Here is a 16,253-nt window from a genome sequence, read left to right as displayed (position 1 = left end):
TGCTTTGCTGTGCGGCTCACAATTTAGGTAACTCATGTGAACAGAATTGTAATTTGGTTCCAACGTGCTTTCCTTTGAAACCTGGTCCACACTTCACAAGCTGATGTAGTCCATTTCTTGACTTGCAGTGAGGTAAACTTTTTTCAAGATATTTTGACTTGTAAGCAACTACAGAGTGCACTTACACTACAGCTGCTTGACAGGTACAAAGAGTTAAAGATAGGATGCAGTCGCCACATTTAGCTTTGGCAAATGACAGTGAATGCAGGGACATTGCTTTGAAATTGGAATTTGTAATTGTGTGGCTAATGATGTTGTGCGGGGCTGCTAACCTGTTTGGATGCGCCTTATTCTGCAGAACTTCTATGGCAGGCGGCGCAACTGCTACCGGCTGGCGATACGCAGCGTCCAGAAGGCCCTGCTTCACTCGCAGGCAGGGCGGCAAGCCAAGCGGGACTGTCTCCAGCAGGTGCGTGCCGCATGCACTCTCTTGGGGCGACGCCTCAGTCCCGCATGAGAAGCTGACAGGCATACCACAACAAGATCAAATATGGTAGAAAGTGCACTGACCTGAGTTTTTCCCTTGATAACATAGATTTCACATTTACCTCTGCTTTGATTTGGATGGTATTTTGCTGCAAGATTGCATGTTGTAGTCCGGATCATTCAGTATAACACTTGGCATTGTTACTTGCCTGGTTTGTCAAGATATATATAAACCTGCCTTCACCTCTGCATCGCACCCCTCAGTGATGAACAAAGTCCTGCCTGAATGCATGACCACAGTGCAGGAGTGGTGTTGAACATCAGTCACCGCAAGGGGCATCATAGATGAAGGCAACTTTGCATTTTCTCTCTTGACACACCAGGCAAGTACAAGTGACACCCGGTCGCTAGTACCCGAGCCTTGAAGTGCCGTTCTGCGAGCTGCCGTTGGAGACTGTCGCTCGCCCTCACACCTTCGCGCTCTCATGCCGTTACCTTGTCCGTGGCACGTGGTCTTCCTTTCGCAATCACCATCACCAATTCTCTTCTTGTCACCGCCACACGCCACTATCCACATCATCACAAGTGCTCCCCACTTAAGATAGTTGCCTGCAACTATTCGAAACAACCCTAGGAGGAGGGTGTGCATGAGTGCAGGCACGTGCGTACCTTGCGAGACAGTTCGTGATCCATTAACAATTTACAAGCACACACTGATCACAAAACACGTTGAGACTTCGGAACACAAGCCAAATTCTAACAAGTGCTGCACCAAGAGGTGACGCAGTTCAGATAGAATAAGTAATCTGCACCTACATTGTTCGACCCTTTGATGTATATTCCACAGTAAATGAATACTCCTGCATTAACAAGCTCCACCGTAAAACACGATTGTTTACGTGCTTGGCCTGCAGTGGCTGATGTCGCACTGGATAACGAAAGGTTTCCCGCAAAGGTAAATGTGGAACTTCTGGACAGCCCAGACAAGCACTAAACACTCAGGTTCAATGGTGGAATAACGGGTTTCTCTAGGCAGCAGGTTGCGACTAGCATAAGCAACAGGGTGTAACACACTGTCTTCGCTGGTCTGTAGGAGTACTGCGCCGAGACTCGTATTCGAAGCATCCGGGCAGAGCATTTCATCTATTGAATGACCCAGACTTGGTACAGAATTTGAGCAAATACAAAGCCCAAAGTCTTCAGAAAGATCTAAAGGGAAAAATGCAGGCCACTATAGTGTAAGAAATCAGAGAACAGGGGCTAACTGTCCGATTCACTGGCACAGGCTGCTACATTTGCAGAAGATATGAAACGTGCACATCAGGGCTACAACATCTAAGATCAAGCATCGAGAAAAGCTTTCCTTTGTAAAGTGGGAGAGCTTGCATCGACCAACAGGTTCGGAAGCTTTTCTTTCCACGCTGTGTTATAATAAATTCATTCCGATGTTTTTTAGTAAACATCTTTCTGACAGAAGTCATCAGAGTCGTTTGTACATAATCTTGGGAGCAGTGGCATACCAACTATTTCACGAGTGGGGGGGGGGGGGCAATTTGCAAACGATGTGCCCTCTCCCTCTCTCAATATATATATATATATATATATATATAGCGACAATTTATTTGTATTTGCATTTATTTCTTGCAACTATATAAAATCTCATGATGAGGCACGGAGAAAAGGCAATGGATCCCACCCAGTAGCAGCAGTACAGCGCACATGAAAAATGCACATTTGTGACACACAATTTTAATGAATAAAGAATTGTACTTGGTGTCTACGTCGACAGCATAAATCTATCGCTAGTTTAGGTAATAATAGTATTGTCGAGGCTATACGCAACGAAGTACAATCAACATTACTTACTTGCAATATTCACAAGAAAAAAACACGGGATATGTGTGCGACCTTGGCGAATTACAACCCGATTTCCAGTGGAGCTGTTTTTTTTTCGAACAGTAGCAATAAAACGTTTAGTTTATTTTAATTATATCGCATACTATAAATAGTGGTCCGTATATGACTGCTCCGTTTGAAACATTGCCCGCATGTAATGCCTTAGCACTTCTTGTGCGGAATTTTTAAAAAGCCACAAATTCATTAACGCACACGTTACTTTGCCATGGCATTTACCATGGCGTCCTCTCCCCTCCAATTTTCGCTAGATGTGATATCGGTTGAGTTCATAGTTCCCCTGGGGCAGCGAGATAAATTGTATTTTGTTCGTAAAACAGATTCATAAAGCTCCGGATCGCTTGCATGCGTAATCTACTTCATGATTAGTCCCCTGTCTTTGAACTTTACCTACATATTGCCTATATGCCTCTTATTTTTGCCAAATACAAACAAAATGTCTTGAATAATTCACCGAGCACATCCCTGAAATGAAGTCAGATGAAGCCTGAAAATGGCGGGGGGGGGGGGGGGACAGAACCATTTTTTGGTGACGCCACCAACTACGACGGATTTTTGCATAATGGGGCATATAACGCTTTCGCATTAAAACAACGGCTCAGTAGTTACTTGCGACGCTTCTAACTGGACCAGGAACAAAAAAAACTTCGTCGCGCATTGCCGTTACCACGTCCCATTTCCTATGTCCCATTTACAGCTATGTCATTACACTGGTAAGCATAGCTGATAGCTGGCATATCACACGCTCTAACACTTGAATAAGAAATTTTTTGCAAAGGCTGTGTTTGATCCAACTGCATTGAACTTCGCACAGAGAGTTTCCATAGCGTACCATCAATTTTCGCTAAATTTGGTCTTGGTGGCTTTTTAGAGTTCTGCCAGGGCAGCGGGCTCAATTCTTCCCCGCTCGTTAGACGCACTCGTAACACTCTAGAGTGTTTGTACAGTGCAGTCCACTTATAACGATATCGAGAAGAACGAGAAATCGGGTCGCTATAACCGATCATCGCTATATCTGGACTGCCAAAAAAAAATGCCGAATATACCTTTGCAGTCCCGAAACCGAAACTGCCACTTCGATAACAGAGTTCGATAACAGAGTTTTAGATTAGGGGGGTGCAAGCGTTGGGGCCCCCTAATCTGAAACTCTCTAATGTCAGCGGCTTCCACCATGTTAGTTTCACCCATGGGGGTTTCCTCCTGGTGCACAAAGCCCGCCTTTTCGTTTGATCGGCATGGCCACTGTTTCTAGCCTTCATGACCCTGGCGCTCCCGGTTTTCATAATCGTCGATGTCATCGACTGCGTGAGCTCGTACTTCTTTGAGTCTTGCAAAATCAGTTTTGTCTCAAGGGGCGCACCTCTCCTTGCTTCCGCGGCGCAATTCTGCGCGTCAGGGAGCGCAGGCGCCCCTCCCCAGAGGAGGCGTTGCCCTCACTTATCGCCTTTCTTTCGCCCCCTCCTCGCGCGACCACCGGTGACGCGGGTGCGAAGCAGCTGGCGTCATCTTGTGCACGCTGCACCAACTTATGATGCTCTCGGCGGCTTTTGCAATTGGCGCTGCGCGGTAATGGCGGCAGATACAAACTCGCGTAGGCTAACGTTTCACCCCATCTCGGTTAAGGGCAACATAGGAACGCAATTTTCACGATTATTCTGCATGAAAAACACCGCCCAGTAGCAAAATTTGAATCGTTATATCCGATTTGCGGTGAATAACATATCATTATATATGTTTTTTTTTTCTCATAGCCCTAGTGCATAAGTTTATGCTCTTAGCTCGACTCATCACTATAACCAAAATATCGTTATATGTGGTATCGTTATATGTGGACTGCACTGTATACGTAATTTAGTGCCAAATCCCCAATTACCCATCTACATTGAACTTCACCTACACCTCTCCTATTAACTTATCCTTACAGTCACCAAACACAACGAAGCTGCCTTTTTTAGTTCAGTGAGGACACCAGGCGAACCTAATATATCACGCATGAAAAGGTACAAAAAAGATAATTATTCGTAACGCTTGTAAATATGACAGAACCGTTAAAACTACTCGACACATTGCACTTTATATGCTACCTATTTCTTCAAAGTATATAACATCTGAAACGCCAAGTTCTCTTGGGACATGGGGAAGCATATAGCTAACAGGAGCGTGATACTTCCAAACACTTACTAACAATTGTTTTTTAAATGTGTATTTCATCAACACGCATTTATTATCGCACGTATAGGGGAACAATACGGCACGATTATACTTGGCGTATTGTTCCCCTATGTGTTCGCAAAACTTGACCTTAGTTGTAGCTGTAATTATGCCAGCGCAGCCGTCTATTTACACCACTCATAAAACAGACTATGGACCACTTGCACACGTATTCTACTGGAAAAGGCGCATTTAAACCACCCATTCGGAACATTGCCTACACATTACCCATACATACCTGCCAAGTCTCCCGGGAGACTCATGGATTTGGACCATTTCTTCCGGTTGTACGGTTGATAGGAAAAATCTCCTGGAAATTGGTGTTGTGTCCCGTTCCCGCGTCCAGCGCTTTGTCAGGCCACATTGGCAAAAAAAATCCAACCCAATCTAATCGAGTTAGATGTTCATTGCGCAAAGCATTGTTAAGGAAGTAGTAGGGAAACCCTATACATGCGCTATTTCGCTAACCCCAGAGCCGCTCCTTACGCTGACGGGGTTGTTGGGTGCCATAGAGGCCCTAGTCCCATTAATCTAGCCAGCGAACGCCGCCTTCCGCAACTAGCAACACTCGACTCCATGGTTCTCCTCAGCGTCAGCCGCTCTGGCATTGCGTAGGCCTAGTGGTAGAACGCCCGCCTCGGCTGCGGGAGGCTGTGGGTTCGATTCCCACCGCCACCGGGCACCCACTGGTTCAAAAGGGTACAAGCGTACCCCGGCCTGGCGTTCGGCTTCCTTCAGGGGTGATACGCTTGGGAAAGGAGCCTGCGCCCTGAATTCCCGTCGAAACCAACGTGAGCACGGTCAGTCTCGTCTTTAAAAGCAAGGAGTGCTAGCGCAAAAAGTATCTTAAAGTGTTTTTAATGTAGTGCTCAGCCGAAGTGACGCTGGGTATTTTGTGGATACTATAGAGAAATGCAGAGTGCGATTGGCAATTTAACATGGTGAAAAATATGAGGACGCAGTGCCGCTCGTCCATGTGTCACTCGTTCAAGACGCTGGGAAATGTCAACCTCGCAAAATGTGGAAAAAAAAATTGCATTTCTTACTATCAAACATTACCTGAAGAATTTTTGAACACCCGCCGTGGTTGCTTAGTGGCTTTGGCATTGCGCTGCTAAGCACAAGTTTGCGGGATCAAATCTAGGCTGCGGCGGCCGCATTTCGTTGGCGGCGAAACGCAAAAACGCCCGTGTGCCATCCATTGGGTGCACGTTAAAAAACCCCAGGTAGTCCAAATGAAACCGTAGTCCCCCACTACTGCATGCCTCATAATCAGGTGGTGGTTGTGGGACGTAAGACCCAAGAATTTAATAAAACTTGAAAGAATTTTTGAAGGGAAATTTAGCAACAACGAAATGCTTGCAGAAGTGAGATCTTGATGTTCATGTGGTCATTTGTATATCTGTAAATAAAATTGTAACGAAGTTCTCCTGGCAGTACTTGAAAATATCGATGTTGGGGGAGGGGGGGGGGGTTGAGTAACCGACTGCCCCCCCCCCCCCCTCCTTCCCCGGTTGGAAGATCTCCTTGATTTAGTGTCTCCGAACTTGGCAGGTATGCCCAAACAATGCCCCTAATTTTCCCCAAGTGTAAACAGGATGCCTCATTTAGCTTGCCGAGGACACCGGAGAAACAAACTACGGTTCACGTATGAAGCACGAAAACACAAGACATTGCTTCGTACGTCGAATAAATAAAAACACCGTGCCCCGCATAGTCAACCGAGGATACTGGGGGAAAACAAATAAATGCCCTGTATAACACATAAAAATTAGGAGAAAGTGACTATTCAGTAACTGTTTTCAGAGCCCATAAGCAACCTACACAGTGCAAATTTTCGGTACACGGCACCAAAAAACGGCCCTCTCTTTTTTTGACAATATGAAATATCTGCTGTTTTTGCCCCTGCTGAGAAAATGTAATAGTGTAGCTCTTATTTAGAAGCAGCATGAAAATCAAATCGGCAAAATCAGAAGTGACACATCCCCTTAGAAATATTTAAGTAATTGTTAATTGGTATTGAAATGGCTCTGCCTGATCGACCAAGGTCATTTTCACGAACATATCTATGATAAGTGATGATTACACAATTAAATGAAATAGTTATGCCTCTAAGAGTTTTTGATTACCCATATGTTTGATGATGATAAGGCTCTGAGGCTTTTATTCCTGGACCGCCGGAGATTCAGTAGTTCCAGCATTTGATAATCCAACGATTTATTGCCGCAAGGCACACAAATCGTTGGGTGTGGCTAATTATACTACTTTATACTGACCTCCCCCTCGCCTGCAGGTTAAATACAGTAAAACCCCGCTGTTACGTTCCCGAGTGCTGCGTTTTCCCGGCTGTTACGTCGTTTTCAGCCGGTCCCGGCACAGCCCGGCCCCATAGATCCCAATGCATTGGTAACCCTGCTGTTGCGTCGCAACTGTCGGACTGTTCCCGCAAAATACGTTGCGAACTGCCACCCCGCACAGGCCCGAACGGCCATTTTGACTTTTCATGTCGCTTGGTTGGTGGCTTGACGATGGGATTGACCTCCCAAAGTGCCGGGGGCGACACCTGTGACGTATTTTCGGTTTCCGCCAGCAAAAGCATGGCCTTTGAGATCCGGATTTGCCACCTAAAGATGGTGTCTATGATGCATTGTGGCCCTAAAGTTGGTTTTGGCGCATAGATGTTCCGTATGAAGTCCAAGGGCAATAACGTCGTCGCAGGGCGCCGTATGCAGTATGTGTGAGTGAAAGCGTGCGAGGGGAGCCGACCACCGTGGCTAAATCTCACGCGCACAAGAAAAGCGGGGTGAAAGTGTGCCTTCCGTTGCTCTCGAGGCACCGGCGAGGGGGGTAGCAATTGTAACGTCGTGGGCAAGGGAAGGGTAGCGGGCGGCGTTGTACTCTCACATCAACTGCTTACTGCGCGGGCCGTATCTTGAAAGCGATCTCTGTCGGAGGCACAGTCTAGACAGTGTAGGTGTGTCGGCGGCTCGTAGCTTTGTGCGTGCTGTGTGTTCTAGGCGCTCAGTTTGCGTTGAAGCGATAGACAACAGAGGGAAGGTCACTTCGCTCGCTTCTGCAGCGGCGCTTCCACACGCCGCCAACGTTTGACAGCGCGTGTCCGCGGTTATCGAGTGTGATGCGTCCATGTTTGTCTGTGTGCGCTGACATCATGCTTGTTAATATTATAAAGGAGATTTATTGAGGTTCGTAGCGACAGCCTGTCGTAGGCTGCACCGAGCACAGTCCCCTAGCTCGAGCTTCTGCTGCGCGGTTCATGCTGCTGATGCTGCTGACTCTGCGCCGACGTTTGTTATTTTCCTTACCATGTAGTTAATAAGCAAATGTTTCCAAGTTTTTACAAGTTACAGACAATAAAACTACAGTGGAATCTCGATGATACGATTACGGCTAATACGAATTTCCGGATACGAATTTTTCTGTGGTCCCGGCCAAGCCCCATTACTTTGCAACGTGCTAGAGTACGGTTGTTACGAATCGATTTTCGACCCGGGTTGGTTGATACGAATAAACGCCGCCCCACCGACGGCTGAGAAAGAGAACAGCGCGCAGTAACGCGCTTTCTCCCTTTCTCTTTTGGTGCGGAGGCGCGGACGTGGCGCCGGACAGCACGGAGGCCGCGACCGGACGCGATGAATTTGAAGCGGTGGCGCTTTTTTTGCTTTCGTGCTTTTCCTCCTTTTCGGCGGCCGCCCATCGAACGGAGTGCCTGCTGTGCTTCGGGCCGCGTTCTTCGTGTTTGCGCCATTTTACCTAGTCGCAGGGAGCTATGTCTACCGAGATACGATCTCGACTAATTCGCGCGGTCGTACGCCAAGGCGCGGGAGCTTCCGTTGGCGCGTCTTCCGTCGACTGCGTTATCAGTGCCGATGGCACAGGGCGATTGTCTGTTTCGCTGCCGGAGTCACATGGTGCAAGATAGCGCGGCACGTAATCCACGGTGCAAGGTAGTGCGGCACGTTCAGTCGGGTGCTCCTCCGCTTCTCCCGCTAATCGCCGTATTTTTCTTGCCGTAGGAGGCTTGCGCTTCCGTATTCCGAAGGCGTGCTTCGTCCGAATTTTTTTCTCAAACGAGCGACGATCCATCACTAACCTGGGAGCTCTCAGTAAACCGAATTCTGCGTGCCAAATGAAGACGCCGGCGTGGTTTACGAAACAGACAACTGCGGTTGCCATCTTACCCCTGCCACAGCAGCAACCAATGGAGAGACGCCTTTCAGCACAGCAGCCAATCGGAGGCCGCTTTCATCGGAGGGTCCATGTGACTACCTATCGCAGACCCGTGCTTCTTTTGAGTTTGCGCCTTTGTTACAAGATGGCGACAACGGACGAATTGAGAAGCGGAACGGCGAAACTTTGAGCTTTCGAAGACGATACCAAGATGGCGGCGCTCGGTGGCGAGAAATACGAGATATGCCTCCGTGAATTGCGGTGATTTTGCGCGATTTAAAGCTGTTTTCTCGCCCTGTGCACTGACGAATAAATCTTTTTCGGCCACTTCTAGCGCGTTTTCAGCCAAACTATTTTGATACAGCGTAGATTAGGCGTTGCAGATACCGAAACGCGTGGTTTTCAAAAATAAATTTTTCTCGCGATTTTCGCGATCTCATGCTCTCGTTCTCCCATAATTTAGCTAGTTTTAATTGTTTTGATGATACGAATTTCGGCTAATACGAATATTTTTCGTGACCCCGTGAGACTCATATCATCGAGATTCCACTGTACTGTAGTGGACAGTGTGCTTCGCGTCTGCCGAAGACAAAGACAAAGAAGAAGCTCGACATCATGGCCGCAACATCAGCTTAGTTGCCCCGACGAATAAATGTTTATTTGTTCCGAGTCTTCCGTTCCCACAAGTTGGTGACCCGGACGTGATCCCGCATCGCAACTATTCGTCCTGCCGCTTCTCTTCGACGCCATGGAATCGAACTCCCAAGACAATGCCGCACCTTCGATCGCCACACTCAAGCTTACCGAGTTCTGGCCCGCAGATAGTGAGCTCTGGTTTCTCCACATCGAAGCACAGTTCCGCCGTCACCACATCGCATCGCAAATGGCCAAGTACGACTATGTCGTGAGTGCACTCGGCCCGACCACCACAGCTTTGATCTGTGACGTTTTGCTCACTCCCCCACCCGACAACCCCTACGACATCCTCAAACGGGAGTTACTTCGACGCACGACCGACTCCGAGTCGCGACGCATTCAACAGCTTCTATCTCAGGTACTTGGCGACCGAAAGCCGACCGAGCTGCTTCGTCGCATGACCATGCTACGGGCAATTCATCTTCAACGGACTCAAAAATCATCCGCGAACTCCTCCTTCAGCGTCTACCGAATCAGGTACGGATGATTTTATGTGCCTCACCTGTGGCAACCTCCATTGAAGACTTAGCAACAACGGCAGACCAGATCGTGGATACTTCCCATCCTTTCGTATCTGCCATCGACCGTTGTCAGGCACCCGTCTCGAGTCCGTTACAGTTAGAGCAGCGCTTTGACGAACTCAGCGCCTTAAACGCACAGCTTGGCAAGCAAGTGCATCAACTAACTACTGAGCTAGCTACCTTGCGTTTCTCTGCGGGCAGAGACCAGTCACGTCATCGCACGCCCAACCAAAGCAACTCCCGCTATTCCACTGCTGCTATTTGTTGGTACCACGCCCGATACGGCACTCGTGCACGTCGGTGCCGTCAACCTTGTAACTTTGCGGGAAACGGGCGGGCCAGTCACGGATGACAGCAAGTGCTACCGAGCTTACGTCAAGCCATCTTTTCTACGTCACCGACCGCGCAACGAAAGTTCGCTACCTTGTAGACACTGGCGCAGAAATTTGTGTGCTTCCGCCTACCTTCGCCACGACTTCGCCACGACTCGTCCTTTCTCACTGCGGTGAACGGTTCTAATATTAGAACGTATGGCCAGAAATCAGTTACTCTTCATCTCGGACTGCAGCGTCCCTTTCGATGGCTATTCACAGTCGCTGACGCGATTTTTTGTGGAAGTTCAACTTGGTTGTCGACCTACGCCTATGCCGCCTGCTGGACTCCATGACAAACCTGTCGGTACAAGGCATCTCCACAACTGCACCGCCCTTGTGTTTCCTACAAGCACACACCCAGGTATCGACACCTTGGTCCACCATCCTACAAGAATTTCCAGAATTATTTCAACCTCCCTCGGCTGATCGTCCAATCATGCACAAAGTCACGCACCACATTGTCACGAAAGGACCACCAGTATATGCCCGACCCCGCCGCTTAGCACCTGAACGCCTGAAAATTGCAAAGCAGGAATTTGATCACATGCTCGAGTTGGGTTTCGTTCGGCCTTCTGCTAGTCCTTGGGCGTCCGCTTTACACATGGTTCCAAAGAAGACAGGTGATTGGAGGCCATGCGGAGATTACCGCGCGTTAAACAAAGTGACAATTCCCGACCGGTATCCTATTCCTCACATTCACGACTTCACCGCTTCGCTTCACGGTTGCTGCATATTCAGCAAAGTGGATCTTGTTAAAGCTTACCATCAGATTCCTGTGGAGCCTTCTGACATTCCTAAAACCGCAATCATCACACCATTCGGCATGTTTGAATACGTCCGCATGCCCTTCGGTCTCAGAAATGCTGCTCAAACATTTCAGCGGTTCGTTGACCAAGTGCTACGTGGGCTGACTTGTTGTTTCGTCTATTTAGACGACATTTTCGTTTTCAGCCGATCTGCTGCGGAACATGAATCGGACCTGCGTAAGGTCTTCGAATGTCTCCGTCAATACGGCCTCGTTATCAACGTCTCGAAGAGCGAGTTTGGCGTCGATTCCCTTGATTTCCTCGGGCATCGAATTGATCAACGTGTCATCCAGCCCATCTCACTCTGCGTTCAAGTCATTAAAGATTACCCGCAACCGTCGACCACAAAGGAATTGCGGCAATTTTTGGGCCTCATCAATTACTACCGCTGTTTCATTCCTCGTTGTGCATCCATCTTGCAGCCGCTGCACAGCCTGCTCTAAAAAAAAACCCAAGCAAACACGCTTTTACTATGGACGAGTGCTGCCGAAAGTGCTTTTGCCACTGCCAAAAATGCTCTCGCTTCCGCCACTCTTCTAGCGCACCCGAAGCCAGATGCGCCAATTTCCGTTATGGTGGACGCGTCCGACATAGCTGTTGGCGCTGTTCTTCAACAGCTGGTTGACAATGCTTGGCAGCACATACATTTCTTCTCGAGGAAGCTGACAGTGCAAGAAACTCGCTACAGCACTTTCGGCTGCGAACTCCTGGCAATCTACCTCGCAGTCCGCCACTTCCGTCATAACCTCGAAGGTCGCCGGCTCTTTATTCTCACCGACCACAAGCCATTGATTTATGCTATTACTTCCAACAGTTCCTCACACACGCCACGTGAAATTCACCAGCTTGCCTATATTGCCGAGTTCACTACCGACATTCGACATATCAGTGGTACCAACAATCCCATTGCTGACGCCCTGTCACGGATTCACATCAACGCAACTCAAGTCGCTCGTTCCGGCATCGACTTCATGTGCCTAGCTACTGCTCAGCGCACAGACCCCAAACTTGTGACACTCCGAACTGCGAACAATTCCCTGCGCATCGAAGAGGTCTTGCTACCTGGCTGCGACTATACCATCATTTGCGACGTGTCTACAGGTCGGCCACGACCGTACGTCCCACAAGAATTCCGACCACAGGTCTTCGACGCTCTACACTCCTTATCGCACCCAGGAGTGCGAGCTACGCAACGTCTTGTCACCTCCCGCTACCTTTGGCCCTGTATGAATGCTGATGTCCGTTGCTGGGCGCGGTCGTGTATCCAATGCCAGCGTGCCAAGGTCAACAGACACACCATGAGCGCGCCGGGTCATTTTCCACCACCAGACATTCGTTTTGGCCATGTTCACGTCGACATTGTGGGATCGCTGCCACCGTTCGCGAACCGTTACATACTCACTTGTATCGACAGGTTTACCCGCTGGCTGGAAGCAATGCCGCTAAGCAACATCACTGCGAATCTGTTGCACAAGCTCTTGTGCACACCTGGATCGCTCGTTATGGTGTGCCACACAGCATAACGACATACCTAGGAAGACAATTCGAATCGTCCCTCTTTTGGGCTCTCTCCCGCCTTCTAGGCGTAACACACATACGAACTACGGCTTACCACCCCAGTTCCAACGGCATGGTGGAACGCTTCCACTGTTAACTGAAGGCATCATTGCATGCGCATGACTCAACAATTCCATGGACAGAGCGCCTGCCTCTGGTTCTACTAGGTCTTCGCACCGCGGTGAAAGAAGACACACAGTGTTCATCCGCAGAGTTGGTCTTCGGCACGACACTTCGCGTACCCGGCGAGTTCTTTGCCTCGGAACCGACATCAGCTGAACTACACTCTTACGCGGACCGCCTGTGAACTACTATGGCTACTGTCGTACCACCGCCGCTTCATCAGGATCGCAGGACTGTGTATATTAGCCCATCGTTACTTCATACCAGCCATGTCTTCATCCGTCACGGTGCCACTCGCACTCCAGTACAAGCACCTTACGACGGTCATTTTAAGGTCCTCAAGCGCGATCCTAAATACTTCACTCTCCTTGTTAACGGCTGTGAAGAGACGATATCAATAGACCATCTCAAGCAGATAAACCGCTCGACGGCAATGCCTTCATCGCTAGGGGGGGAGCCATGTAGTGGACAGTGTGCTTTGCGTCTGCCGAAGACAGACAAAGAAGTTCGACATCATGGCCGCAACATCAGCTTAGTTGCCCCGACGAATAAATGTTTATTTGTTCCGAGTCTTCCATTCCCACAGTACTATCCTTTACTTCGTGTAGCTGTCTACTAATTCACAATCGCAATCGACGCTTTGGCTTTCGGGCGAAATTACGATTTTTTTCACACGTAAGAAGTAAAATAATACTGTGTGCAGTTCAACGCTACTCTAATTTCTCAATTTTTCCTGTTTCTCGGCTCTTGAGTTTCCCAGTTACGTTTTTTTTTACGGTCCCGTGAAAAATGTATCAGCGGGGTTCTACTGTATAGCAGGATAGCTGTGTTTTCAAATGCGGATACAGTCGAACTCGGGTATATCGAACTCGCCAAAAAACGTTTATTAGTTCGATATATGGCATAATTCGATATAGGCCCGCTATAGGATTGGATGACGCAAAGGCACATACCAATAAGAAAAGTACTTTGTTAACATGGTGGCTTACTTGCGTGCCCTACTTTGGAACAACATAGTCCTGGATTTTCTTCTGTTTCAACGACTTCGCTGCCTGCGACAGCACGCACGCCTCCACGTTGTCCAACGAGTCGGAGCAGCTGAGGCCGCAGCCTTCTATATTCACGCAATAGCGCCGGACAAACGCAAGTGCACTAATCACTTCGGAGGATGTAGGCAACGGGCCATCGTCAATTTCCTTATTGCTGTCGCTTTGGCTCGTGGTTGGCACGACGTCTGCAACGTAGTCCTCATCTTGTAGCTGGCCCATGATGGCGACATCATCGTCCGCACTGATGAACTCATCGAATGTCGATCCGTCGATAGCACCCGGGAACTCTGCCAGCTCGCTCCAAACTTCGGCGGAAACACCTGCGGTGTCTGCAGTGCTGTCATCGGCGCTCACTTGTACTGCCTCCGTGCCTCGGAGAAAGCACGACGGCCTCTGATTGGCTGTAAGCGCTGCGAGCAGGCCAGAATCATTTTTTGCAGGGGGGTGTTCGCCTGTGCACAGCCGGGTCTGAACCACTTTTTCTAGGGTGGCGCCGGCAGTTTTCCCCGCCATCGCGAGGGAAAGCCAACTTGCTGGGGCACTTTTGAGACACATGGAGTTTGATATATCGGTTGTCGTTGCTATTTTCGTTCGATGTAACAGTAACTTTTGCTATATATTCTCAATGTAAATTTACCGTGTTTAGAAATTGTTCGATATACGGGATACAGTGGAACCTCGATGATACGAATCTCACGGGGTCAAAAAAAATATTCGTATTAGCCGAAATTCGTATCATCGAAACACAATTAAAACTAGCTAAATTAAAGAATCAGAGGTAAACTAACGGAGGCACATGCACGTAAAAAGCATTTACAGTATAGATCACTTATAACGTAACCGTTTATAGTGAAGAACTGGCTACAATGCGGCCTTTTCCGGCTCCCGTTTACCCTCCAATAGAACTCCATGTATACGCATACAGCTTACAGTGCAGCCGCGTGAGACGAAATACCGGCTATAATGCGGCTTCCGCGGTAAAATCTCGCCGACAAGGGCGGTAGCGAGCACGCTTCTCAACGAGGTGCGCCCACCGATGGGAGCGGAGATCAACGAGGGCGATGCGGAGGAGGAGCATGAGACGTGGAGCATGAGTCCAAGGGCGATAAAATCGTCGCTGCGCGCCGTATGTGCCAGTAAAAGTGCGCGGGGGATGCGCGCCTTCACGGAGAGCGAACGCACAGCGGAGAGAAAACGCGACTTCCGTGGCGCGAGAGGCCGTGGGTAATAATGGAGGGAGGGGGGCGTGGCGACTCTGTGCTACGTCACCAAATACGTATCTTGCAACCGAGCGCAAGGGTAACTGGCGACGCAATCTCCCACGCGAAAGGAGCAAAGTGGGAAGGTAGCGCGGGAGGGAGGGAGTGGGGGGGGGGGGGGGGCTTTTACTCTGCCAACAAATGCGTTCTTCTACTTTGCGCCTGTGCCGGCTGTCGGTGTTGCTCTGACATTTGTATGCGCTGTGCTTACGTCGCTCAGTTTCCGTTGAAGCGATAGACCGCGGCGGCCGCGCATGGGGAAGAGCGGCCGCCGCAGCGAGCGAAGAGACAAAAGGAAAAGCACAAAAGCAACAAAAGCGCCGCCGCTTCAAACTCTTGGCGCCCAGTCGCGGCTTCCGCGCTGTCCGGCGCCGCGTCCGCGCCTCCGCACCAAAAGAGAAAGGGAAAACGCGCGTGACTGCTCGCTGTTCTCTTTCGCGGCTGTCGGTGGGGTGGCGTTTATTCGTATCAACCGACGCGGGTCGAAAATCGATTCGTAACAACCGTTCTCTAACGCGTTGCAAAGTAATGGGGCTTGGCCGGGACCTCAGAAAAATTCGTATCATCGAGATTCCACTGTAATTTGATATAAACGGGTTCGATGTAGTCGGGCTCGACTGTATAGCGGTTCCAAAAAACTGGGCATGAGGCAAGTAGCGCAAGCTGACATTTATTAGGGTGGGAACTGCCCAGCATCACGCCTTCTCCGCAATGCGAGCGATTATGCCGAATCTCGCGCGTCGTCCGCTACAGTGCGTCCCGAGGAGGCACAAAGACAATCCTCGCTGCCCAAGCAGGGGATACGTAACAAAAAAAGGCATTGCTTACATGTCCCCACTTTTAAGAAAGTTTAGCTGTAGCTGTACTTTCGTTGGTCTTTCCATGCATGCAACCAAAAGTGCCCTCTTTCCAAAATGGGGGGGGGGGGGGGGCAAATGGCTTACTTTGCCCCCCCCCCCACTTATGACAGTGTGGGGCGCAAGTGCTAGTCTTACAGCTGTTCAACTGCGGGAAGGATTTCACTTAAATATCACCTTGTCACGCATGTGCACAATAAAAATACAGAACC

The 16,253-nt window shown here is 49.3% G+C and overlaps 1 protein-coding gene across 1 annotated transcript in view; it reads left to right on the top strand.

Annotated features, from left to right (window-relative positions):
- LOC119445362 (39S ribosomal protein L20, mitochondrial-like) overlaps positions 1 to 16,253 on the top strand; it is a 55,154-nt gene that overhangs the window by 5,951 nt on the left and 32,950 nt on the right. Inside the window, exon 2 of the mRNA XM_037709670.2 lies at positions 359 to 469. Within this exon, the coding sequence (XP_037565598.1) occupies positions 359 to 469 (111 nt within the window). The remainder of the gene's footprint in view (positions 1 to 358; positions 470 to 16,253) is intronic.

The sequence above is a fragment of the Dermacentor silvarum genome, chromosome 3 (genome assembly GCF_013339745.2).
Source record: "Dermacentor silvarum isolate Dsil-2018 chromosome 3, BIME_Dsil_1.4, whole genome shotgun sequence".
Lineage (NCBI taxonomy): Eukaryota > Metazoa > Arthropoda > Arachnida > Ixodida > Ixodidae > Dermacentor > Dermacentor silvarum.
The sequence above is the reverse complement of the archived record's forward strand: the minus strand, read 5'-3'. Positions and strand labels throughout refer to the sequence as shown.